Source organism: Suillus paluster (assembly GCF_016628075.1).
Source record: "Suillus paluster strain FC165 chromosome Unknown EDB91scaffold_19, whole genome shotgun sequence".
Taxonomy (NCBI): Eukaryota; Fungi; Basidiomycota; class Agaricomycetes; order Boletales; family Suillaceae; genus Suillus; species Suillus paluster.
In genome coordinates this window covers 178,987-200,677 of record NW_024537579.1, presented here as the reverse complement: position 1 = coordinate 200,677, position 21,691 = coordinate 178,987, and the positions used below count along the sequence as shown (strand labels likewise).

General features: G+C 50.3%; 10 protein-coding genes across 10 annotated transcripts; 1 reads left to right on the top strand and 9 right to left on the bottom strand.

Annotated features, from left to right (window-relative positions):
* Positions 1 to 265: 265 nt before the first annotated feature.
* Positions 266 to 3,152, bottom strand: EDB91DRAFT_1126397 (HCO3 transporter family-domain-containing protein). Its single transcript, XM_041318433.1, has 8 exons — positions 2,483 to 3,152; positions 2,287 to 2,432; positions 2,075 to 2,210; positions 1,562 to 2,051; positions 1,089 to 1,513; positions 857 to 1,044; positions 685 to 806; positions 266 to 634 (listed from the first exon to the last, which is right to left on the bottom strand). Exons 1-8 carry the CDS (start codon positions 2,749 to 2,751, stop codon positions 605 to 607), a joined length of 1,806 nt encoding a protein of 601 aa, XP_041178306.1. The 5' UTR covers positions 2,752 to 3,152; the 3' UTR covers positions 266 to 604.
* A 1,418-nt stretch (positions 3,153 to 4,570) lies between these two features.
* Positions 4,571 to 6,690, top strand: EDB91DRAFT_236085 (Alpha/Beta hydrolase protein). Its single transcript, XM_041326559.1, has 6 exons — positions 4,571 to 4,973; positions 5,029 to 5,102; positions 5,159 to 5,725; positions 5,784 to 5,836; positions 5,885 to 6,268; positions 6,327 to 6,690. Exons 1-5 carry the CDS (start codon positions 4,855 to 4,857, stop codon positions 6,260 to 6,262), a joined length of 1,191 nt encoding a protein of 396 aa, XP_041178305.1. The 5' UTR covers positions 4,571 to 4,854; the 3' UTR covers positions 6,263 to 6,268; positions 6,327 to 6,690.
* On the bottom strand, positions 6,596 to 7,108 carry EDB91DRAFT_1247311 (uncharacterized protein; the record flags this gene model as incomplete). Its single annotated transcript, XM_041322793.1, has 3 exons — positions 6,596 to 6,664; positions 6,755 to 6,853; positions 6,905 to 7,108. The coding sequence occupies 3 exons, from the start codon at positions 7,106 to 7,108 to the stop codon at positions 6,596 to 6,598; spliced, it is 372 nt and encodes a 123-aa protein (XP_041178304.1).
* Positions 7,109 to 7,389: 281 nt separating this feature from the next.
* Positions 7,390 to 8,453, bottom strand: EDB91DRAFT_236106 (uncharacterized protein). The gene is made up of 3 exons (XM_041326560.1): positions 7,957 to 8,453; positions 7,763 to 7,894; positions 7,390 to 7,710 (listed from the first exon to the last, which is right to left on the bottom strand). The coding sequence occupies exons 1-3, from the start codon at positions 8,300 to 8,302 to the stop codon at positions 7,565 to 7,567; spliced, it is 624 nt and encodes a 207-aa protein (XP_041178303.1). The 5' UTR covers positions 8,303 to 8,453; the 3' UTR covers positions 7,390 to 7,564.
* Positions 8,454 to 9,168: 715 nt separating this feature from the next.
* On the bottom strand, positions 9,169 to 10,056 carry EDB91DRAFT_236038 (uncharacterized protein). Its single transcript, XM_041326558.1, has 4 exons — positions 9,977 to 10,056; positions 9,642 to 9,926; positions 9,300 to 9,581; positions 9,169 to 9,221 (listed from the first exon to the last, which is right to left on the bottom strand). Exons 2-4 carry the CDS (start codon positions 9,760 to 9,762, stop codon positions 9,199 to 9,201), a joined length of 426 nt encoding a protein of 141 aa, XP_041178302.1. The 5' UTR covers positions 9,763 to 9,926; positions 9,977 to 10,056; the 3' UTR covers positions 9,169 to 9,198.
* A 913-nt stretch (positions 10,057 to 10,969) lies between these two features.
* EDB91DRAFT_235943 (uncharacterized protein) lies at positions 10,970 to 12,501 on the bottom strand. The gene is made up of 2 exons (XM_041326557.1): positions 12,150 to 12,501; positions 10,970 to 12,092 (listed from the first exon to the last, which is right to left on the bottom strand). The coding sequence occupies exons 1-2, from the start codon at positions 12,207 to 12,209 to the stop codon at positions 11,313 to 11,315; spliced, it is 840 nt and encodes a 279-aa protein (XP_041178301.1). The 5' UTR covers positions 12,210 to 12,501; the 3' UTR covers positions 10,970 to 11,312.
* Positions 12,502 to 12,710: 209 nt separating this feature from the next.
* EDB91DRAFT_1126364 (uncharacterized protein) lies at positions 12,711 to 13,884 on the bottom strand. Its single transcript, XM_041318432.1, has 3 exons — positions 13,505 to 13,884; positions 13,204 to 13,449; positions 12,711 to 13,150 (listed from the first exon to the last, which is right to left on the bottom strand). The coding sequence occupies exons 1-3, from the start codon at positions 13,514 to 13,516 to the stop codon at positions 12,794 to 12,796; spliced, it is 615 nt and encodes a 204-aa protein (XP_041178300.1). The 5' UTR covers positions 13,517 to 13,884; the 3' UTR covers positions 12,711 to 12,793.
* Positions 13,885 to 15,968: 2,084 nt separating this feature from the next.
* EDB91DRAFT_235904 (uncharacterized protein) lies at positions 15,969 to 17,173 on the bottom strand. Its single transcript, XM_041326556.1, has 2 exons — positions 16,095 to 17,173; positions 15,969 to 16,048 (listed from the first exon to the last, which is right to left on the bottom strand). Exon 1 carries the CDS (start codon positions 16,842 to 16,844, stop codon positions 16,161 to 16,163), a length of 684 nt encoding a protein of 227 aa, XP_041178299.1. The 5' UTR covers positions 16,845 to 17,173; the 3' UTR covers positions 15,969 to 16,048; positions 16,095 to 16,160.
* An 879-nt stretch (positions 17,174 to 18,052) lies between these two features.
* On the bottom strand, positions 18,053 to 19,330 carry EDB91DRAFT_235893 (uncharacterized protein). Its single transcript, XM_041326555.1, has 3 exons — positions 19,087 to 19,330; positions 18,975 to 19,035; positions 18,053 to 18,914 (listed from the first exon to the last, which is right to left on the bottom strand). Exons 1-3 carry the CDS (start codon positions 19,150 to 19,152, stop codon positions 18,295 to 18,297), a joined length of 747 nt encoding a protein of 248 aa, XP_041178298.1. The 5' UTR covers positions 19,153 to 19,330; the 3' UTR covers positions 18,053 to 18,294.
* Positions 19,331 to 20,291: 961 nt separating this feature from the next.
* Positions 20,292 to 21,606, bottom strand: EDB91DRAFT_235853 (uncharacterized protein). Its single transcript, XM_041326554.1, has 3 exons — positions 21,474 to 21,606; positions 21,329 to 21,421; positions 20,292 to 21,276 (listed from the first exon to the last, which is right to left on the bottom strand). The coding sequence occupies exons 1-3, from the start codon at positions 21,497 to 21,499 to the stop codon at positions 20,361 to 20,363; spliced, it is 1,035 nt and encodes a 344-aa protein (XP_041178297.1). The 5' UTR covers positions 21,500 to 21,606; the 3' UTR covers positions 20,292 to 20,360.
* Positions 21,607 to 21,691: the final 85 nt, after the last annotated feature.

The window sequence follows — 21,691 nt, the reverse complement described above, 5'->3', positions numbered from 1 at the left end:
CGAGCAGATCAGTAGTATGGTATTTAGAACAATGTATAACGACATTAATCTGCTGACCGGGTATGTTTATTTGCAAGCATATCAGCTAGTAAAAGGTGCGCCTTTGTTGGTCTGCTGGGGACTGCACGAACATGGGATCTCAATGTCGATAAAAAGAGCACTTCGCTCGCTCCTTTGGAAATGTATCTAATAACGCTTACATGCACGAGCGTTGACTACGGTGTTGCTCGTACCCAGCGCAAGCCTGGCGTAATCACACAAGCCCACAGCTCCGAGAATGTAAGCAACCTGCTGGAGTATGCGTGCGCACTCTCCCCCCTAGATCCTCTTGCAGGTACCACTGCACTACCCACTCGTGCCCCCGCCAGTTGGCTTTCATTCCTCCATGCGTCTAATACCCTAACTGATATGAAGTGAGAGCCAACGGACATATTTTATACATAGATGTAGACAATACAACGAACGCACATTGTGTGTGCTGTCAATATACGTTGGGCAATACCCTCACGATTGCAATACACGAGAATTTGGTGAATAACAGCACAGCACTTCAGAATCAAACACGAGAGCAATGGACAGGGTCAGAGAATCATAGTCAAGTCATTTATAGAGATCCGCCAACAGATTCCATCGTCTGAGTCGAGTAGATGAGCTTACGAATGAACATAAGAGCGATGAACTCACAAATGGAGAAGCAGTGGGACCATCGAGGATCGAAAGTTCCTCCTGCGTGAAGGGGAGTCTTGGAATTACGTAGGTTCGAAGAGGAACAAGAAGCAAGATTATGACCGGAAAACTGATAGCAGCTGCATGGAAAGTAAGCAAGATCGCGACCAATAGTTGACTAACGATGTACCAATGGACTGAGTGACCACGAACGTCGCTCCGAAGCCCACAAGTTGGACAGCCACGAACATTGATAGTCGTGATTTCCTGACTTTGTGCAGTGGATCATCAGGCGAGGCGAGGGTCTTGTCGCGTATAAGGTACATGAGCTTGATCGTGATTCCGTTGCCCTTGAGCGCATCCGCACCCATGAACCAGCTACGCTGTGGTTAGCGAAATCAAATGCCAGTGGATAACCTTACAATAGGCCAGCCAGTACGCCTCTTGGGACGAGACCCAGGATATGCAGGAACGGACCGGTGAGTAACACAAGGCATAGTGCACCTTGTGCGAGATTGGAGACCCGTTGTTCAACGACGGCGATAGGGACTTCTCGCCGGCTGATGGAAGAGTCAAATGATTTTTCCGTTTTTGTAACTACTCCGTTGGAATCATTGCCGGATTGCGGGGATGATCTGATGATCTGTTCTTCATCTAAATCTTTCTGGGTTTGTTTTCCCATAACGAGCAACGAGGCGGTATGAATAGGTGCTTGGGGTATAAGTCCGTTGGGCGCAGGCAACCCAATGAGTCCCGCTATGAATGTTGTAATACCGAGAAGGAAGAAATCGTAGTGGAAACCGGGTGGCTTCCGCAAAGGAAACTGTGAACCCTGAGCCATCAGAGACTATCGAGCAATGAGCCTGAGTGTTGGTATGCAAGTAGCAGTACATACCGAAACGTTGTGATCAAAGAAAAACAGGATCCAAAGAATGATGCCAAAAGGAAGTGCGAAACCAACCCATTTTCCATCTAGCTCCCAAAATTTGACGAGCCATGCTCTTCCATTCGCAGCCTGGAACGCACTGCCTACTGGTAGCGTAGTAGGATTAGAAGCGTTAAAGCGACCCCAGTATGCCATGCTTGATGCTGCAACGAGGGAGATGGGCATTCCATAATCCGAGAAGAAGCGACGGATATGACGGTGGAACAACGTAGTCTCCGAAAGGCGTTGGAACAAGAATGATGTGACAAGCATCAAGAGGGCGAGGATGATGCCCACCAAAGCACCTTCGAAGTCCCCACTGAACTGTCGAGTAATCACTTGAACTCCGTATTGGAGGTACACCCAGGAGACGTAGAAGCCGAACGTGTCACAAGAGAAAAGTGTGACATATTTCAGGAAATTACACCCTTGAGAGCCGAGATCAACTGAGCGACATTTTCTCGAAGAGGAAGGGTCACCTACAGTTCAAGATGGCCTGTTATCCAGTGGATGATTGCAGCCCAGAAGTAAACCCAACCCATAAAATGCAGATAATTCGGTGCATTAGGCTGTTTGATGATGATATCATATATCGTCTTGTTAAAGACGGTAATCGGCCCTAAATAGTGCACTATGAATAGCCCGTCGAAGACCGGGACATTATCACATTATGATTGACGCTGATATTTGCACACCAGTGACGCCCGCGATTGTAAGCGGCTGTGCTCCGAATACGGAAAACACAAATGCTGCCATGAAGGAAGATATGAGGACCTCGGCAACTCCGTATTGCTGGGTTGTTTCTATTAGGTCTAGCGAAAATGCTATTCCAGGCAAAACACTGTATGTATCTGTGAGAACGAAGGTCATGAATAACGTTCCCTGACATACTTTGCAAAGAAAATGAGGGCGGTCGCGGGTACGACTCGGTAATTCCATGCATCTGTCCAGTCACTCAAATACCAAGGAATGCGAGCGCGGGCGTCTAGTATGATGCCAGCCCCAAGCTCACGAATGAACGAATGAATTTGGCGACGACCTGTAGTGGCATCGTGAAGCGTTCTACTCGATGCACCTGCGGAAGAGATTCCAGGTGTCTCTCTTGCTTGTTCTTCTATAGGCTCAACTTCGATTGGCATTTCGTTGGTATTCAAAGCCATAGTATCAGAGGTAGAAATAAGAACTGCTGGACGCTGGAGGAATCAGGGAAATCATGAACTACCCAGACACAAGTGCTACTGAGTCACTAAATGGAACAAAAAATTTCAAATCGGGGTAGAACGGATTACAGGAAGGGTGAAGGGTCGATTTCATGAAGTACGTGCTATTAGTACGTGGCACGATAATTGGATCTACGATCACTGAATGGAACCTAGTCATTATACCAAGCTCTTGGCTAAGGGTTACGGCTGGGTCTTACCGTACAGAACTTAGAAGTTCAGTCTCCCTATTTCTCCAACTCGGGGACACTCTGCTCGCACGTATTGGACGGTGATTACTGGCATCATTATCAATCGTGGGATCTCAGATGGACCTACCTCCAATCTCGTTACCTCCTGGTCGGACAAGTGTTCGGAAAGAGCCGCCGCCTCCAAATTCGCGTTGCCTCTTCGAGAGTCGTACTCGACAAAGCACTCCGGAATCGAGTGGGCTGCTGTCGCAACTACGAATGGTCTGACTCCCACTTTCTGCCAAGCGTGTAGCTGCGCCCTAAGTCTCCTCCCGAGCAAGACAGGCGCTGGTGTGCGTGCCGCCACAAAGTGTCACACGCGTCGCGTGGTGAGAGGTTTGGGTTTCTTGTAGCCTCCGCGCTTAGGTGCAATAAAGGTCTCGAAGTGCGTTGCATTCTTATTCCAAGCTAGAATGCCTACACAAAAACCCCTACCTGATCATCAGCAACAATCCATTTCACAAGCATAAGTAGCTCCCGCTGTTGATCTTTATCAATCTGAGACACCTCGGCAGTATTCTTGAGTCGTAGTTTGAGTCATAACATCCTGGGCATCATCTGGATGGTCGTGGTGAAGGTGTCGCGAATCCGTTTGTTTCGTACGTTTCCATGCCCGATCAATGCCACTGCTCATAGGTAATCAGACATTTAGTCTAGTAGTACGAGTTCGAAGAATTACTTCTATGCACATTCCCTCCCACAACTGAACATTTTTCTTTGGTAGAAAAGCTGGCTTGAGTTTCGGGTGCCAACGGACGCATGAAATATGACAGCGCGTGTTGCGCGTGCATAGCGACGTAATCCAATCTTACGGAGACCAGGTGCGCCTCCCGTGAAGATAGAAGACATCGGCGCAGATCGCTCGATGGAGCTATTTTATGCGTCCGGATCTAGAAAGGGTAGTCGTGTCGCAAGAAAGGTATCAACGGTGTGACTGGTGTGATCATAGAAGGGAACACAAGAAGCTTACAGTTACACATAGCCAGAATGCATAGCCAGAATACATAGATAATGAGATAGACCATGATGGGACGGAGAAGCTTGCGCAGTAGAATTTAGCCGCCGACCACTTCCATGCAGTGCTAGACTGCGACAACGCGTTACGAAGTGATGATCAAGCGACCTCGTGGCCGAGTTGTAAAATCCTTCGCTAGGGTTCACTAATGGCCCCCTGGCTCGAGTGCGTGTTTCAGGGTGAGGTTTGCTATATCTAAGATATCCAGCAATGTCAGCCCATACTGTCATTTTGATACATCCATACTGGACTATAAGCCTGATACATTATCCTGTCTTGTCGTTCACTGTCCACCTGGATGTATTCTCGAGGAGATCAGCATCGTAACTTCTCGGCCGGCACTGTGGTCATGATCATGCACTTGCTCCGAGACCTTCATCGTGTCATACAGCATACTTTCTGCCCGAAAGACATTTTGGATATTGCAAAACTCGCCCTCTGGACTTATTTTCAATGCTGGAGACACTAAAATCGTCGTGAAGCAGAAAAGGTATTGACTTTGAGGGCATTAATATTGGGCTCACTGACGTGTGCGCCGGCACGATCGCCGGTCCAACCACTTGAAAATTTAAACGGTACCCCAAAAAATTCCATTGAGGAGTCGAGGGGTGAATGAATAACGTCTTCGGCAGATACAGGACAAGAAGATAGAGCGGTTCAACAGCGCAATTCGAATCTCAACGCTCTTCACCGAGGTGGAAGTATTAAGATAGGTGCTCATCTCCGCCCTGATATTATGTAATTGGTTTATGGAAGCACCTATTAGATAATAGGTAACTTCCTCTCATACCAAGCGGCATGTCCATGGTACAAGATAATGAAGGTTTCCTTGCACGGATTAGAAAGGTTTTTGCGGTCCTCGGGTTTGTTTACCTGTTGGCAGTCATCCTTCTTGCAGTGCCCTGGATTCAGTCCCAGTAAGTCCAATCATCATATCCGACTTGCGCATGTAGAGCTCGAGGCGTAATTCAGCATCCTGTACATGAACGCCTTGAAGCTACCTTGGAATGCAAATTTTGATGCACCGGAAAGGCATGGTCTTGCACGTGAGTCCTACTCCATCGCGTCTATCTCTTTCCTAGAATAACCGTGAATACGTTAGCTGGAAAAACGGCGAATATCAAGATTCAAACCCCAGATAATCACACTCTTGGGGCATGGTTCATCCTATCAGACGCGGTATATCACGAGCTGCCCTTTCCACCGCCTTCACACGCTGCGGAATTGCACATCTCAGAGGCCGTGGCACGACGCCCGACTGTGCTCTTTTTCCACGGCAACGCCGCGACGCGGGCTCTAAGCATGCGCATCCGCCTATATTCTGCGTTTACCGCGCGTCTGAACACGAATGTCCTGGCAATAGATTATCGTGGATTCGGGGATAGTCCAGGCACGCCTACAGAGGACGGTTTGTCGACAGATGCAAGAGCTGCATGGGATTGGCTGATTGCACAAGGTGCTTCACCGCAAGATGTTCTTATAGTCGGGCACAGCTTGGGAACTGCAGTGGCGTCGACCCTTTCTGTCAGCCTCTCCGAAGATGGCGTAAAGTTCAGAGGGACTGTTCTCATGTCTCCTTTCTCGTCGCTCTACACCTTACTAGATACCTACCATATTTTTGGTCTATTTCCTGTCATGTTACCCATCAACATGATACCTCGAGCCGCCAGTAAGTCCGCCAAAAGTCACAAACCGCCGACATACGCTGACTTATGTGTGTCCCAAAGATGTTTATAAGAGTTTTCTCGTCCACAAGTTCGACACTTTGTCGGTGATATCGGTATGTAATGTTCCCGGGTTATCTAGCACCACATCAATTAGCATCCAGAAAGTCAAGGTACCACTATTAATACTACACGCGGAGGATGATTGGGATATCTCGCACACGCACTCCGACGCTTTGTTTGATGCACTCCTGGAACCATATCTCCCTCCCGTCTATTCCCCGCCAGAAAGCCAAGAGTCGTGGTCGAAACAGCAGTGGAACGAGTACCATTCTCAACTGGTCACGCGGAGGGAAATGCGCGAGTCGTTACTGACCCGTACCGTCATCCCCAACTTCGGGTTGATGGATCAGTTCGAGGGCTTTGGGGAGCGAATAGTTCTCCTCAAAACTTCCACTGGTTCTCACAACGAAGTTGGTACTCTTGAGGGTGTTCAGGACGTGATACGCGTGACGTTCTTCACACCCGAAAACTTGCATTGACAGGAGGTAGCGTATTCACCTGCCGCCACATCGAAACGAATTGACGCGATTGTTGTCTCTACAGGTTTTCGAACGGTCCGCACCAAGCTCCAGCGCACAGAGGAGAGTGACTGATAGTCTATTACCTAAAGTCGTTGCAAAAACCTAGGGATGTGAGGTAGTCGCATCATAGCGTACCAGACAATGCTTGTCCGGTTATAAGTCAATCACTCAGGGGCTTCTTCAGATCAGGAAGCTTGTAGAGACTGCAGAAAGTCATACATAAATCATAGACATACGAGTTTAAGAACAACACGTTCTGAACACACAGCTGAACCCCTCGCAAACCGATGACTAGGTTTCTGCCTGGCTCAATACACGCTCAGCATCCAGTGCTAGATGCAGGTCGTGCTCTAATTCCTCCTAATCATGTATGGTCAACAGTGAGGAATTTGAATGTATTCAAGTGATACTTGCCTGTATATACGACGATCGCCTCGACAACTGATGCACAGCTGGCGCCGCCATCCCAGTAGGTACATCGTCTCTTGCAGACTGATCACTGCTTTCACGACTCTGAGTGCTTGTACGTCTGCTTTCGTCTGACATCCCCTGTCCAGGCTGTTAGTCAGGTCAGGGACAGAGCTGTCCTGAATTGCCTACCTGTAGGAAGATACTATCTCCAGCTGCCAAATCTACACTACGAGATCTCTCCAGCTCCAGTGCTTCCGCATGTCGTCGAGGTGTTGAATGAGGCAGCTCGGTGAGTGCGACATCCTTTATTTGTTTGGGTAGCGGAGGGACAATTGGGGTATTTAGGAGGAGATTGACGGTATCAGTGATTGATGAGAGGACTGATTTTGGCATTGGTGGAATAGTGTGATGCAAGTCACAGATCTAGGGGAGTAAATCTAATGCTAGGATTCAAAAGACCAAGTGTTTCATGTTGAGGCAGAAGCGCAGGTGGAACCGGCCCGCATCAGAGAGTCGGATCCGGATGACATCACCAAGTAAACCACTGACCAATCGCCAGCCAATTACATAAGATCATTCAACAATAAAGGATAAATTTCCTTTAACAGCTTGTCATTAATTCATTCCCCAGTCCCAGACATATGATTAAAATCGATGTAGACCAATTAACCACAATTCTTCCCTCAACCAGCCAGGCTTTCAAAATTCCTGGGTAGCAGAAGAACAGGTGATGGACAGTCAGTGGAACGACGGAGTCTTCCAGTTCTGCCTCCGCCAAGGACGTGCTATCCTTCTGGGGCGGTAGAGTTCGTGCGCCATAGACCGAGTGTGTACGTGATATAGGAAGCTCTAGTCTCCCGTTCCAGCAACTAGTACCCCAAAAACAATGCCAACAATGGCACCAAGGGAAAATGCCACAACGGTAACGGAGTTGCGTGCTACCGGGAAGAAGCCTCGCACGAGGGCTGCCTGGGTCATGAAGTAGCGTACGAGGCCTACAGTGCTTATGAGAATGCATGAAGGCACTAGTAGAATTGTAGGACTCGCCATAAATTAGGATGAACAAGCCCAATAGCACCACCGTAGCACCAAGTGGTCGAGCAAACCGCTGTGGGTCAATGCCTCCTTGTCGAACATTCACGTTCGTGGAACTGGAAAGCGTGAACAGCTGTACAAGGGCTGCAAATTTACCTCTGCTGTAAGCGATTGTCATAGGCTGAGATACAAAGACACAGTCTCACCAACTCCAGCACTTGCGCATGCGAGACTGGTGCGAACATAGGCAAGATAGGTTCGCTCTGATGCAAGATGATCGCGAGCAACATTACCCTTGTTCTCGAGCACTAGACTCAGGGCCAGGGGAGCAGTGAACTGGCTGATAATTTCACCGAATTTACGGGGTTCTGTTGAAGATCGTTTGCCGGCTGTCTGGTGAGCAATGTGCGATTGAGAGCCCGACGCAGGCTCGGTGTGCACAGAGTTAGACATAGTAGATTCCGGGGGGACAGAGCGAGATCGTCGACTGCACGTTTCTTCGTACAAAACCCGCGTACGAGCACCATCATCTGATGAAATTTGCTGTCCCATTTTATGGTAATTGGAGTATCAATATTGGGTCTCCAATCGCATTTGATGAGGTAAAAAGCGTGGGTCTGATGCTGTCAATTAGAAGCGGTCTACGGAGGTTGTGTGGAGGGCTTCGGAAGTTCGGAAGAAACGATGGAATGGGCGTTGTGCGCACAGAGATACGTATTACATAAGTCAGCTCAAGCCTCATGATTCAGGTGATCCAAAGTTCATACGTAAGTACCACTTTTACTATCCTATAACGAGCCAGCTTGAGGCCAGGCAAGCCCCCATGGAGGCCCCTGGAAATCAGATTTGCACGTAAGAAGGTATGATACCTGATATCCAATTTGAATTTGAAGAATTAAGCCTTATGTAGCAATCCGGGCCCTTCGAGCCTGAGGCCAAGGCAATGCTACCCTTCGACTCGGACTTCGGTCGGAACCTTGCTCCATGGAAGTACGTCCCTAAGTATGACTGGCGAGTGACCCTTTTGTTTGTAGGACTTGGAGAAAAAGCTACGGTCTCAAAAGTGATTTGAGAAAATTCTCCCGTTTTGTATGTGCATCAGGATGAACAAAAGCCGCAGTTGTCTCGATTCTCTAGGTCGCTTCAATTTCCTGGTCATTTGCCTGCATGTCGGGCACCGTACAAGTTGTCGTATCCAGAGGCAACCCTGCGCAGGGAAGAGAAGGGCGAGTCAAATGTCCCGACGGTGTACATGTGAGCAAAGCAAGAGCATAGCCATATTGATGTTCGTGATTACTTCGCAGTGCCCAGACTCGGACCTCTGGCAGAACATGGGTAGTCCGGCAGATATTGCTTGTCGACAATACAAAGCACAAAATAAAGCTTAAGGTAATGACGATGGTGTAGGCGCGAATTTGCATATCCAGCCTGTGCGGAAATGTCGACCCTTAACATACAAAAGATGATGCGTCTGGAATATAGCTCGATGAGTTCGATGTCAATTACGCTCTCCTAAGACCAGACTCTATGGCAACAAATCTACGCTCACCCGTACCATCCAACTTCTTGGAACCATTCCCTCGACCATGTTCTTGACCAAACTGGTCCGTCCCTTCCCCATACCGCTTCCGCCCTGGCTGGCCGTCATGTCTCAACTCCTTGCTCGACATTCCCTGGCCGGGATGACCGAGACCGTTGTGGACGTCAGGTGAGGTAGCTCCGGTCAGCGTATCTGAAACCCGAGTTACAGGGGGTGGTGACGATGGAGTAGCCGACGCATCCCTGTTGACATAAGTGTCAAGGGTCACTGGCGCTGTGCGTGGTTGCTGGCCTGCAAAATTCATACTGTCGTCAGCCATTTGAGTAGCGTAACAAATTATTAGCAGGAAACCTTCTGGTCTGTTGCCAACGATGCCTTGGTTCACCTGCGCCGCAGGGTCTGTATAGTTTGCGTTGTGCAATTTACTGTTCCCCTCGAGAGAATGTCTTTGCGAGCTTTGTGCGTTTGACATGGTCGAGTAACGCGGTGTAAAGAGAGAGATTGTTGTTAAAAACGTTTGTGTATCTTCCTCCGTGTAATCGACCTTTTATAGGATTTCGTGATGATTGTCTCGGGTTGAACTCGATGAAGTCATGATGATGCGACGATATATCACAGGGGCCACCACTTTTTACACTGTTCGTTCGCAGTCATCCACCATCCGGCATAACTTATCGAACAGGTACCTGGTATTGTAGCCACTGAAAGTAGACAATATATCGTTCTCTATGGCTAAATAAGTACCCCCGAAGGGATGTATCAGTGTAGACCAAGTCTCTCAGGATATTTTGATGGGTTGAGAACGAGTGTCCTGAGGGAAGTACTTCTGACGATTATATGTGCGCCCACAGGGCGTCCAGCGCTGGCTCTTGGAAAGCTCGACAGGTTAACGCCAGGTCGTGCATGATGGTCGGACACTGCTCTCCGTGACGTGTGTCACTTCAGCGAATATAGCTTTCACAATCTCTGAGATCAGCAGGCAGGCGTGCATTGCGCAAATCACGACTGAGCATTGGGTGAATAGTGGAGCATCCAGTGTTACTCACCGAGGGACTCCGTGAAGGTCAGAACTATTGTGATAGAATGAACATTAAATATTCAGGGCTGTCAAATCAAGGTTTTGAGGACACTTTGACACTCGAGACTGTCCGGGATGGTAGTACTGTGGAGTATTGTACTGATTGATCGGAGAATCTGAGCGCGCCGGCGGCCTACTGCTTATGTAAGAGTAGGATCTGCAAGGCTCGAAGAAGCGAATTATAGGACCGCTACACACAATACTATCTAATAATAAGTACTTGAAAGTTGATACCTACTTCAAATCTCAGTTACAACACCACCGAAATTCAAAGCATAATAGCATATACAGCATCACTGGCAGTTATCTTGTACCAAAAATACCTCATTCGCTTGAGTAGCTTGCATCACACATCGTTGGTACTACACTGACACGTGAGAGCACGACTGCATGGATCTAAAGCGCACTCACCATTGTTCTCCTGCAGTTGCCTCGTTCTCTGAGTGATGAAATCTTCGACCTCTTTCCAGTCGTCTACCGCTTGAACCCATTCATCATAAAGACCACTGTCAAGACCTTCTGATCATAGTGAGGAGACATGCGCGATCGATCTGGTAGAAGTTGGGGCACATCGCGGCTAGCAGGCTGCCAGTGGCCTCAACATTGATACACTCCCCATGCCCAACGCTCAGGGAAGTAACTTTCTCCCTGGTGATGCCAGTGTACCGGCGATCAACACATAAGCCATGGCGGGCCGAGGTGTCTAGGTTGACCCCCAGGGATCGCAGGTTTTGGCAGCGCTCGAGGATACCCGCAAGGCCGCGAAATGTCACGCCCAAGCGGGGAACTCCCCACCCATCTCGTGCCAAGGTAAAGATATTCCATTTACGGCCATGCGGAAACGAGGTCTAGGGCTTCACCGTCGGTGATAGAGATATGCATTGAACCGAGATTAAGTCTGGTGAGCTCTGCGAAGGCCCGTAGCATTCGGAAGGCGGAAGCGGTCAATGGAAATGGCGCGTGATTGATGAACTCAGCGCGGTTTGGGCGAGACGCCAGAACATCCTAGCCATTCTAAAACACTGGGTTTGAAATGCCCTGTAAGGAAGGAAAGGAAGTGATCGAGATAAACAGCGTTTAGGGGCGTTTAGGTCTCCGACTGTACGTTCTTCGCAGAAATTTGCAAGGGCGCTAAAAAAAGCGAGAAGCAAATCGCTCCTTGGAGCAATTATGCGGAACCTGTCCAACGAAAATATGACCGAAGCCGGTTCCAGGTTGTGACCCTCTGGCACGAGTATCTCCAGCTCTCTCAGCTGTGTTAGAGATGCAAGATACTGCAATGCACGTGCGTTCACTGCTCCCGTCGTCAAGATCTCCAAATCACCCCAGCAAGTGACAAGGTCAGAAAGCATGGCGCATAAACTAGCGGGTGGTGTCGAACAACGAAATTCTTTGATTTTAGGGCAGGCCTTGCCCAAGCCTGCCACGAGATCAACTATTACCGGTGGCAAATGCTCCGAATCAATGACTAGTCGAGCAAGCATGGCAGAAATGCAGCGCTGCAGGCAAGGGACAAGTATATCACGCTCGTCATACCAGATCAGCTCTTGGAGCCGAGGAAACAGTGGGGACAGCAAAGCATGAGAGTCCAGGAGAGCAAGCGCAGCGCTATCATGCAGCCCAGGACGTGACATATTATATGTTTCGAAAGGGAGCGAGCGCACGCGACGCGCATACTTTTGGAAAGTCGCCCAATCATCATCGACCAAGGGTCCGGGAAGCCTCTGGGAATCGATGCACCATGAACCACGTTTAAAAAAGGAGGATAACACCAAACTCACCACCCTGCATGCTGCATGCTGCAGCCATTGTGGAGGGTGTGTATTCGAACTTGGTGGCATTCTTCAAATACACTTTGACAGGTTGAGAACGAGCGTCCTGAGGTAGACGTATGGCAAGCACTGCTGACAATTGTATGTGCGTCCATAGGGCATCCAGCGCTAGCTCTCGAAAAGCTCGATACGTCAATCAGAGTGGTGCATGATGGTTGGACGCCGCCCCATGTGACTTGTGTCACTTCCACGAATATGGCTTTTAAAATCTCTGAGATCAACAGGCGTGCATTGTGTGCAAATCACGACTGAGCATCGGGTGGTTGATCTTCCAGTGTAGCAGTATGTCTGGGTGACGATCTAATGCTACTCACCTGATTCCGTGAAAACCAGAACTTGATTGTGATAGCACGAGCGTCCGCCGTTGAATGCTCAAAGTCAGGGCTGTGATATTAAATGACAGGGTTTTGAGGACACTTCGACAATGGCTTCGCTCGAGGTCATTCTGGATTGTAGTACTTATCGACTGGAGAATCTGAGCGCGAAGCCTACTGCTTAATTATTACTAGGTAACTTGACAGGAGGATGATCTGTAAGGCTCGAAGAAACAAACTATCACCAAAGCCAGGGTAAAATCACAATCTAATAATAGTTCACAAAACCACCGAAATTCTGGCAGTCATCTTGCATCTTGTACCAAAAAAATTCGTTCGCTCAAGTAAGTAGCGATGATTTTTTGCATCACACACCAAGTACTGGGACATGTGAAAACACGACTGGGTGGGTATAAAGCGCTCACCATCGTTCTGCTGCGGTTGCCCCATTCTCCTGGGCCTCTGCGTGATAATCTTCGACCTCTTTCCATTTTCGCTCCATTCATCATTGTCAACACCTTCGTAAATCATCCGTAGGAGAGGTGCACGACGGATATCGCTCAAGTTGGGACACATGGCAGATAGCAGGTTGTCAATGGCCTCAACGTCGTTGCACTCTCCATACCCAACGCTCAGGTGGGTAAATTTCTCCCCGGTGATGTCAGTGTATCAGTGATCGATATAGATAGGTAACTGGGGGCCGAGGTATCTAGGTTGACTCCTAGGGAGCACAGATGTGGGCAGCGCTCGGAGATTCCCGCAAGTCCACGGAGTGTCACGCCCGAGTGAGGAACTCCCCAGTCAATTTTCGAGCCAAGGGAAAGCTGTCCCATTTGCGGCCACGCAGAAACGAGGACCAGAACTTCGTCATCGGTGATAGAGATATGCAATAAACAGAGATCACCCGTTTTAGAGATGCAAGATGCAAGATGCAGGTGTGTTCACTCCTCCCGTCTCCAAGATCTCCAAATCACCCCAGCAAGTGACAAGGTCAGAAAGCATGGTGCATGAATAGCGGGCAGTGTCAAACAACGAAATTCTTTGATTTTAGGGCAAGCCTTGCCAAGGCCTGCCATGAGATCAACCATTGCTGTTGGCCAATGCTCCGAATGGATGATCAGTCGAGTAAGGGTGGCAGAAATGCAGCGCTGCAGGCAAGGGACAAGTATATCACGCTCGTCATGTCAGTTCAGCTCTTGGAGCCGAGGAGACAGTGGGTACGACGAAGCATGAGCGTCCGTCAGATCAAGCGCGGCGCTATCATGCAGTCTAGGATGTGACGGATAATTTTTCGCAAAAGTGAGCGAGCACACGCGGCGTGCATACTATTGGAAAGTCGCCCATCCATCATCGACCAAGGGTCTGAGAAGGCTCTGGAATCGATACATGACGAACTACGCCCCAAAGGGGAGCATACCACCAAACTCACCACCCTGCACGCTGCAGCCATTTTGGAGGGCGTGAGCTTGATGGGATTCTTCCAGGCCATTTTGACGGGTTGAGAACGAGTGTCCTCAGGCAGGCAAATGGCAAGCGCGTCTGACGATTGTATGCACGCTCATAGGGCGTCTAGCGCTGACTCTCAGAAAGCTCCACGGGTCAACGCCAGGTGGTACAGAGTGATACATGATGGTTGGACACTGCCCCATGATTTGTGTCACTTGAGCGAATGTGGCTTCCAAAATCTCTGAGATCAGCAGGCAGGCGTACATTGTGTGTAAACCTCGACTCTCCTGGCAGCGCGCACCTTGCTCTGACGTACCAACCCCCTCCTGCCGTTACGTTTCCCCCAAGTAGTACTTGACGTCGTCGAACTTGGAATCGGGATGGTACTGACCGTCATTGAACTTCGAATCAGGGTGATACTGGCCATTGTCCGAACGTTTGCCTCCAGCGGTACTGACGTGGGACTTGCCGCCATCGAACTTGGAATCGGGATGGTACTGGCCATCGTCGGAGCGTTTGCCACCCACTGTAGTGGCTACGGCGCGTATTGCAGTTTCGGTGGGGGCGACAGCTGTTTTTGTGGTAGTGGAAGTGGTTGTTTCCGTTGCAGAGGCGGCAGCAGTAGATATTGTGTTCGTTGCAGATGCGGAGGAGGCTGGAGCTGACGAACTCATGGTCGTGGTACCATCATCATACCTCTTCGCCTTGCCCTGAGTAGGACTAGTTATAGCAGCGCTGTTATGGGACTGCTTATGTAGATTCAAGTCAGCGAAAAGGTGCTTTTAACGACGTATCGGCGTGTCTTGACTCTGGCTGGGTTTGACTTGAGCGTTCTTGTCCACGACAGCGTCGTGTCGCACGCTGGGGGTGTTCTGCACGCCGGGAAATACCGGAACTCGTCCCTTAGACTTCAGATAATCGCAGACTGGGTCATAGACCGATGTCTGTGTGGGTATGGCGTAGTAATTGTTGGTGACAGCGACAGCCCTAACTGCGTGGTTGCCGAACGTCTGATGCTCCCTAGGCCCGAGACAGGGATTCATGTGTGCACTGAGATATCCGTACGTACGAGAAGGGTATTTGACGCCACGGTGAACAACAGGAAGTAGCGGATACCAGGAAACAACAGGCGGGGAGGGCGGCGAAGCAAGGAGCTAGTGGGACCATGATGCTAGATAGTATGTGGATATAGAAAATAAGGAGCGTCTTGTGATTCTGATAGTGATGGAGGAACAGAGAAGAGGGAGGCGGGAGTTCGTATGTCCTAGCTAAGGATCATTTTTCGACGCAGCGGGCGCATACGTCGAGATCGTACGGCGTTGACGTTATCAGTGACTTCTAGAGGTTGCCATTTCACCATTATTCGAGGAGCGCAGTACCAGTACTTATTGTGAAAGTCAGGGATCTGACCAAGTACTCTGGGGCTATTGGGATTCCACGCGTGATGAGCGCAAGCCTCTCTTGCACCTAGGAATATAAGCCGTTGGCCGAAGCGATTTGGTTGTCTGTCGCGGACTAGTAAACGAGATCATGTCTCTCTAGGCGGGCGCGTGTGTAGTTTCGCGTGTAAACTCTCTACCTGTCATTGGGAGGTGACGCCATTCCCGATATCTTTGCCATTATAATCGTGTTTGCGCCAGTACTTCCCGCGCTTCAAAACAGGCTCGCGATGTCCATACTGATAAATCGTTGCTGTTGGAACAGCCAGAGGCGAAAGGGGGGCGGGATTAAGTATTGCAATAAGCGGGCCACTTCAACGCTAGCTTGCTTGCCTAAATATATAGCCATTGCTGAAACTGCTATTCAATATTGAATATCTAATGCAGCAGCTCGATTTGCACTCACTTGATCAAGGAAAATAGTTGAGCACCTTTGTTAGGTTGTATGTCTCCACCATACATGTTCAACGATTACTAATTTCCTCCGAAGTTAGGTCCTGGGTACGACCCACACTGACTTTTGCAAAGGCGAAGTAAGTCGCTTCGTTCTTCGCCACAGAAACCATCCAAACATGAAAGCATATGTGTTTGTTACCCGATACACTGCTGGAATACAAGTACACAACCTCTGGTACACAACTGAACTACACTGGGACGTGTTAGAACACGACTGCGTGGGTATAAAGCACACTCACCATTGCTCTTCTGCAGTTGCCCCATTCTCCTCTGAGTGATGACACATTTGACCTCTTTCCAGTTGTCTACCGCTTTGGCCATTTATCATAAAAAACATCACTTTCATGAACTAAACTTAAGAGGCACGCACGATCGATCTGGCGCAAGTTGGGACACATCGCACCTAGTAGGTTGCCAATGGCCTCCACAACGTTGCACTCCGCATACCCGACGCCCAGGAAAGTAACTTTCTCCCTGGTGATGCCAATGTACCGGTGATCGACATAGACAGGTAAGTCATGGGGGGCAGAGGTGTCTAGGTTGACCCTCAGCAATCGAAGATTTGGGCAGCGCTCGAGGATACCCCCAAGGCCGCGAAATGTCACGCCGAAGCGCAGAGCTCCCCAGTCCCACGTCGTGCCAAGGTAAAACTCTTCTATTTGAGGCCACGTAGAAATGAGGCCTAGAACTTCGTCGTCGGTGATAGAAATATACATGGAACCGAGATTGAGTCTGGTGAGCCCTGTGAAGGCACGTAGCCTTTGGAAGGCGGAAGCAGTCAATGGGGAAAGGGCGTAATTGTGGAACTCAGCGCGTCCCGGGCGAGAATCCTGAACATCCAACGATTCTAAAACATTGGGCTTGAAATGCTCTGTGAGGGAGGAAAGGAGGTGGTCGAGATGAACTGCGTTCAGAGCTGTTTTGATCTCCAGCTGAACGCTCCTCGCAGAAATTTTCAATGGCGTCAAAAAGCGAGAAGCGAGTCGCATCTTCGAGTGATTACATTGAACTCGTCCAACGAAAATATAACGCTGGACGTCGATGCCTGTTCCAGGCTGTGTCCTTCTGGCACGATTATCTCCAGCTCCCTCAGCTTCAATGCAGGTGCGTTCACTGCTCCCATCTCCAAGATCTCCAAATCACCCCAGCAAGTGACGAGGTCGGGGAGTGTGGCGCATGAACTAGCGGGTGGTGTCGAACAACGAAATTCTTTGATTTTAGGGCAAGTCTTGCCAAGGCCTGCCACGAGATCAACCATTGCTGTTGGCCAATGCTCCGAATGGATGATCAGTCGAATAAGGGTCGCGGAAATGCAGCACTGCAGGCAAGGGAAAAGTACATCACGCTTGTCGTACCACCTCAGCTCTCGGAGCAGAGGAAATAGTGGGGATGGTAAATCATGAGAATCCAGGAGAGTAAGCGCGGCGCTATCATGGAGCCCAGGGTATGACACATAATATGTTTCAAAAGTGAGTGAGCGCACGCGGCGCGCATACTCCTGGAAAGTCGACAGATCATTGTCGACCAAGGGTCTGAGAAGCCTCTGGAATCAATATACCATGAACCACATTCAAAAGGGGAGCATAACGCCAAACTCACTACCTTGCATGCTGCAGCCATTTCGGAAAGCGTGTCTGACATTCTCCCAGGACACTTTGACGGGTTGAGAACGAGCGTCCTGAGACAGGCACACTGCAAGCACATCTGGCGATTGTATGTGCGCCAATAGGGCATCCAGTGCTAGCTCTCGGAAACCTCGACAGGTCAACGCCAGGTGGTACGGAGTGATGTATGATGGTCGGACGCCGCCCTTCGTGACTTGTGTCACTTCAGCGAATATGCTTTTAAAATCTCTGAGATCAGCAGGCAGGCGTGCATTGCGTGTAAATCACGACTGGACATCGGGTGGTTATTAAATATTAATCTTCCAGTGGAGCAGTGTGTCTGGTACGATGCTACTCACCGAGGGACTCCCTAAAAGCCAACACGAGCGTCTTGAAATGCTGTCAAACGGCAAGGTTTGGAGGAGGCTTTGACAACAACTTCGCTGTGGTCGTTCGCGATGGTAGCTAGCTAGCTAGCATGAGGAGAATCTGTCGCAAGGCTCGAAGAAACGAACTGCGACCGATCAAGCCACGTACGACACGAAGACCTTACTTACGATTTACAGAGGAAATCATGTTGTCTAATAATAGTAGCAATAATACGTACATACTTGTGCAAAGGGGTCTGGGGTCAGTAGTATAGTAATACATAGTAGAAGACAATCGTTCCTTTTGTATTCGGGGTAGGAGGATTGGGGTGAAAGCAGCTCGAAGCGCACACGCCCAATTTCAACAAATGTTGAAGCCCGCGCGCTGGTCCTCACTAATCGCACATGCATGAATCAAAGAGTTTGTGTGAAGGAGTGACATTTGCATCAATAGCGTCTACACTTTCCTAATGTAAAGCTCTTCTCCTGGCAGCGCGTACCTTGCCCTGATGCACCAACCCCCTCCTGCTGTTATGTTTCCCCGAGTGGTGCTGGTCATCATTGAACTTCGAATCAGGGTGATACTGGCCATTGTCCGAACGTTTGCCTCCAGCGGGGCTGATGTGGTACTTGCCGTCGTCAAATACGGCATTGGGATGGTACTGACCGTCGTCAAAGATCGCATCAGAATGGTACTGGCCATCATCGGAGCGTTTGCCACCCGCTGTAGCGGCTACGGCGCGTATTGCTGTCTCGGTAGGGGCGACGGCTGTCGTGGAAGTGGAAGTGATCGTCTCCGTTGCAGAGGTGGCAGCGGTAGAGGTGGTGTCCGTTGCAGACGCGGAAGAGGCTGTCGTCCCCGGAGCTGATGAACTCATGGTCGCGGCCCCTGTTGCAGTGACGGGTAAGGGCGCAGGCACAGGAAGGGTGGGGAGCGCAGGCACAGGAAGGGTGGGGAGCACAGGCACAGAGACAGGGAGCGCGGGGAGCACAGGCACAGGCACAGGGAGCGCGGGGACGGCGTTCGGAATGATAGCATCAGAGCCGAGACGGTACTGGCCATCGTCATAGGCTGCATCGTCGTACGCTGTCATGGGATGGTACAGTCCATTGTCATACGAGGGGTTGAGGTTTGGGTGGTACTGACCTTCATCATACCTCTTCGTCTTGCCTTGAGTAGGACTTGCTGTAGCGGCGCCGCTATGGGACTGTTTCTCAAGTCAGCAAAAAGATGGTGCTTGCCAAACGCAATAACGCACCGGCTTGTCTTGACTCTGGCTGGGTTGGGCTTGAACATTCTTCTCCAAGACAACGTCGTGTTGCATGCTGGGGGTGTTCTGCACGCCGGAGGTAATCTGCACCACCGATTCAACAACATGACAATTTCAACAAAGCAGGACGACATACCGGACCTTGTCGCCGAGCCTGTTCATGGGACTGTGATGGGTATTGTTCGACGACAGATACGGGGTGATTGTTGGTGACAGCGACAGCCCTAGCTGTGTGGTTGCCGTGAGCGTCCGAGGTGTCGACCATGCGGTCCAAGTCTACGCTGGGAGATCCTACGCTTATCGGTTCTACGCTGATAGATACGTGTGGATCAAGAGCGCCGACGCCACGGTGAACGACGGGAGTAGCGGATACCAGGAAACAAAAGGCGAGGATGGCGGCGAAGCGAGGAGCTAGTTGGACCATGATGCTAGATAATAGTATGTGAATATTAAAGAGCGTCTTATAATTCTGATAACGATGAAAGAGAAACAGAGAAGAGTGAGGCGGGAGTTCGTACGTCCTGGCTGAGGACCGCTATTTATCATTTTTCGATGCAGCGGGCGGGGACCAATCATACGTCGACGTCATTGGCGACTTCCAGAGGCTGACATTTCGCCTTTAGTTCCGAAAGCCTATCCGAGGAGCGCAGTATTCCTGTCAGGCTTTGGGGACGCTTTGGCAATGATTTCGCTCGTGGTCGTTCGGGATCGTAGCTTGCACGTATCGAGAACGCACGGTCTACAGGCAAGTTAAGGAGGGTCTGCAAGGCTTAAGGAAACAAATTAAGACCACATCGGTTTCAAGTTGCGGGGTAAGCTTAATAATAGTAATACGTCTTGAGCAATGTGGCTTGCGCAAAGCGGGGGGGGCAGTCACCGACCGTCTCCCCTAGCCTGATAGAAGAAAGACAGTCGTTCCTTCTGTATTCGGGGGATTTGGGTGAAAGCGACTGGAGGCCGACACGCCCAATTTGTTAAAGTCCGGTAGGCTCATGACCAGCCTGGCGTATGCTACCACGGATGCTCGCTAGTAGTGTAGCGCTCAAGCTGGTTGATCCCGGGTGATTTGGCGGGAGAAGCACGGAGTTTGAAATTTTGTAGTTGCCGATGCGGGTCAACATCTCAAAAAGCGCGTGTAGGCAGACTAGTTACGAGTCTAAAAGCCTCACGTTCCCTTATCGCACGTGCATGAATGAAAGAGAACGAAAGAGTGTGACATTTGCATCAAAGTCCAATGAGTAGCGCCCACAACTTCCCAATGCCTAGTACTGCAGAGCTCTCCTGGCAGCGCGCACCTTGCCCTGATGCGCCAATCCCCTCCTGACATTATGCTTCCCTGGGTGGTATTTGCCATCGTCGATCTTGGGATCGGGATGGTACTGACCGTCGTTGAACTTGGGATCAGGGTGGTACTTGCCGTCGTTCGAACGTTTGCCTCTGGTGGTTTTGACGTGGTACTTGCCGTCGTCGAACTTAGAATCAGGGTGGTGCTGACCGTCGTCGAACTTGGAATCAGAATAGTACTGGCCGTCGTCAAACTTGGAATCAGGGTGGTACTGGCCGTCGTCGAACTTGGAATCAGAATGGTACTGGCCGTTGTCAAACTTGGAATCAGGGTGGTACTGGCCGTCGTCAAACTTGGAATCAGGGTGGTACTGGCCGTCGTCGAACTTGGAATCGGGATGGTACTGGCCGTCGTCCGAGCGTTTGCCACCCGCTGGGATGGCTACAGCGTGCATTGCAGTCTCGGCGGGGGCGACAGCTGTGGTGGAAGTGGAAGTGGTCGTCTCCGTTGCAGAGGTGGCTGTCGTCCCCGCAGCTGATGAACTCATGGTCGCGGTGGCAGTGGAGTCCGTTTGGGAGGTCGTGGTCCCTGTTGTGGTGCCCGGTAAGGCTAACAGATTGACTACGGGACCAGCCACAGACGTGACTTGGGCTGTGTTAACAGGGAGAGTGGGGAGCCCAGCAGCATCATTCGCAGGGGGGTGGTACTGGCCATCGTCAGTACGTCGGGCTGGGAGTAGGAGTAGGGCTGGACGTATCCGTGGAGCTGGGAGTGTACAACCCATTGTTATACGTGGGATTGGGGTGGTACTGGCCGTCGTCGTACGAGGTGTTTGGGTGGTACTGACCATCATCATACCTCTTGGCCTTGCCTTGAGTAGGACTGGCTGCAGTCTGTGGAGTCAAATCAGCGAAAAGATGGCGCTTGTCGAACACAACGACGTACCGGCTCGTTTTGACTCTGGCTGGACTTGGCCTGAGCGTTCTTTCCCACGACAACGTCGTGTTGCATACTGGGGGCGTTCTGCACGCCGGCAATCTGCACGACCAATTCAGCAACATGACGTTCTCGACAAAGTGGAACGACGTACCGGACCTTGTCCCTGAGCCTGTTCATGGGACTGCGATGGGTGTTGTTCGATGACGGATACGGGGACAGCCCTAGCTGTGTGGTTGGAGGAAGGGGTCTGGGAGGGTGTGATCACTACGGCAACAGACGCGTACACTGGGAGAACTGAGGGCCCGGAGTCACGGTGAACGACGGGAGTAGCGGATACAAGGAAACAAAAGGCGAGGAGGGCGGCGAAGC

Excerpts from the sequence above, each read along its gene's own strand:
- EDB91DRAFT_1126397 (XM_041318433.1), bottom strand. The coding sequence starts at position 2,751 with ATGGCTTTGAATACCAACGAAATGCCAATCGAAGTTGAGCCTATAGAA. Across the intron at positions 2,433-2,482 it reads GCCCTCATTTTCTTTGCAAA|TGTTTTGCCTGGAATAGCAT; the intron begins GTATGTCAGGGA and ends AGATACATACAG. Across the intron at positions 807-856 it reads CGTGGTCACTCAGTCCATTG|CTGCTATCAGTTTTCCGGTC; the intron begins GTACATCGTTAG and ends CTTTCCATGCAG.
- EDB91DRAFT_236085 (XM_041326559.1), top strand. The coding sequence starts at position 4,855 with ATGTCCATGGTACAAGATAATGAAGGTTTCCTTGCACGGATTAGAAAG. Across the intron at positions 5,103-5,158 it reads GGAAAGGCATGGTCTTGCAC|CTGGAAAAACGGCGAATATC; the intron begins GTGAGTCCTACT and ends TGAATACGTTAG. Across the intron at positions 5,726-5,783 it reads CATGATACCTCGAGCCGCCA|ATGTTTATAAGAGTTTTCTC; the intron begins GTAAGTCCGCCA and ends TGTGTCCCAAAG.
- EDB91DRAFT_236106 (XM_041326560.1), bottom strand. The coding sequence starts at position 8,302 with ATGGGACAGCAAATTTCATCAGATGATGGTGCTCGTACGCGGGTTTTG. Across the intron at positions 7,895-7,956 it reads ATGCGCAAGTGCTGGAGTTG|CCCTTGTACAGCTGTTCACG; the intron begins GTGAGACTGTGT and ends GTAAATTTGCAG. Across the intron at positions 7,711-7,762 it reads CTTGTTCATCCTAATTTATG|GCCTCGTACGCTACTTCATG; the intron begins GCGAGTCCTACA and ends TAAGCACTGTAG.
- EDB91DRAFT_235943 (XM_041326557.1), bottom strand. The coding sequence starts at position 12,209 with ATGCCACCAAGTTCGAATACACACCCTCCACAATGGCTGCAGCATGCA. Across the intron at positions 12,093-12,149 it reads AGCATGCAGCATGCAGGGTG|AGGCTTCCCGGACCCTTGGT; the intron begins GTGAGTTTGGTG and ends ATCGATTCCCAG.
- EDB91DRAFT_235853 (XM_041326554.1), bottom strand. The coding sequence starts at position 21,499 with ATGAACAGGCTCAGGGACAAGGTCCG. Across the intron at positions 21,422-21,473 it reads AGGCTCAGGGACAAGGTCCG|ATTGCCGGCGTGCAGAACGC; the intron begins GTACGTCGTTCC and ends TTGGTCGTGCAG. Across the intron at positions 21,277-21,328 it reads GCCAGAGTCAAAACGAGCCG|ACTGCAGCCAGTCCTACTCA; the intron begins GTACGTCGTTGT and ends TTGACTCCACAG.
- EDB91DRAFT_235893 (XM_041326555.1), bottom strand. The coding sequence starts at position 19,152 with ATGCAACACGACGTTGTCTTGGAGAAGAATGTTCAAGCCCAACCCAGC. Across the intron at positions 19,036-19,086 it reads GCCAGAGTCAAGACAAGCCG|TCCCATAGCGGCGCCGCTAC; the intron begins GTGCGTTATTGC and ends CTTGAGAAACAG. Across the intron at positions 18,915-18,974 it reads GACGAAGAGGTATGATGAAG|CGTACGACGATGCAGCCTAT; the intron begins GTCAGTACCACC and ends ATCCCATGACAG.
- EDB91DRAFT_236038 (XM_041326558.1), bottom strand. The coding sequence starts at position 9,762 with ATGTCAAACGCACAAAGCTCGCAAAGACATTCTCTCGAGGGGAACAGT. Across the intron at positions 9,582-9,641 it reads CGTTGGCAACAGACCAGAAG|GCCAGCAACCACGCACAGCG; the intron begins GTTTCCTGCTAA and ends TGAATTTTGCAG. Across the intron at positions 9,222-9,299 it reads CAAGAAGTTGGATGGTACGG|ACGCATCATCTTTTGTATGT; the intron begins GTGAGCGTAGAT and ends GCTATATTCCAG.
- EDB91DRAFT_235904 (XM_041326556.1), bottom strand. The coding sequence starts at position 16,844 with ATGCGACTCGCTTCTCGCTTTTTGACGCCATTGAAAATTTCTGCGAGG.
- EDB91DRAFT_1126364 (XM_041318432.1), bottom strand. Across the intron at positions 13,151-13,203 it reads ATACCTCGGCCCCCAGTTAC|CTGAGCGTTGGGTATGGAGA; the intron begins CTATCTATATCG and ends AAATTTACCCAC.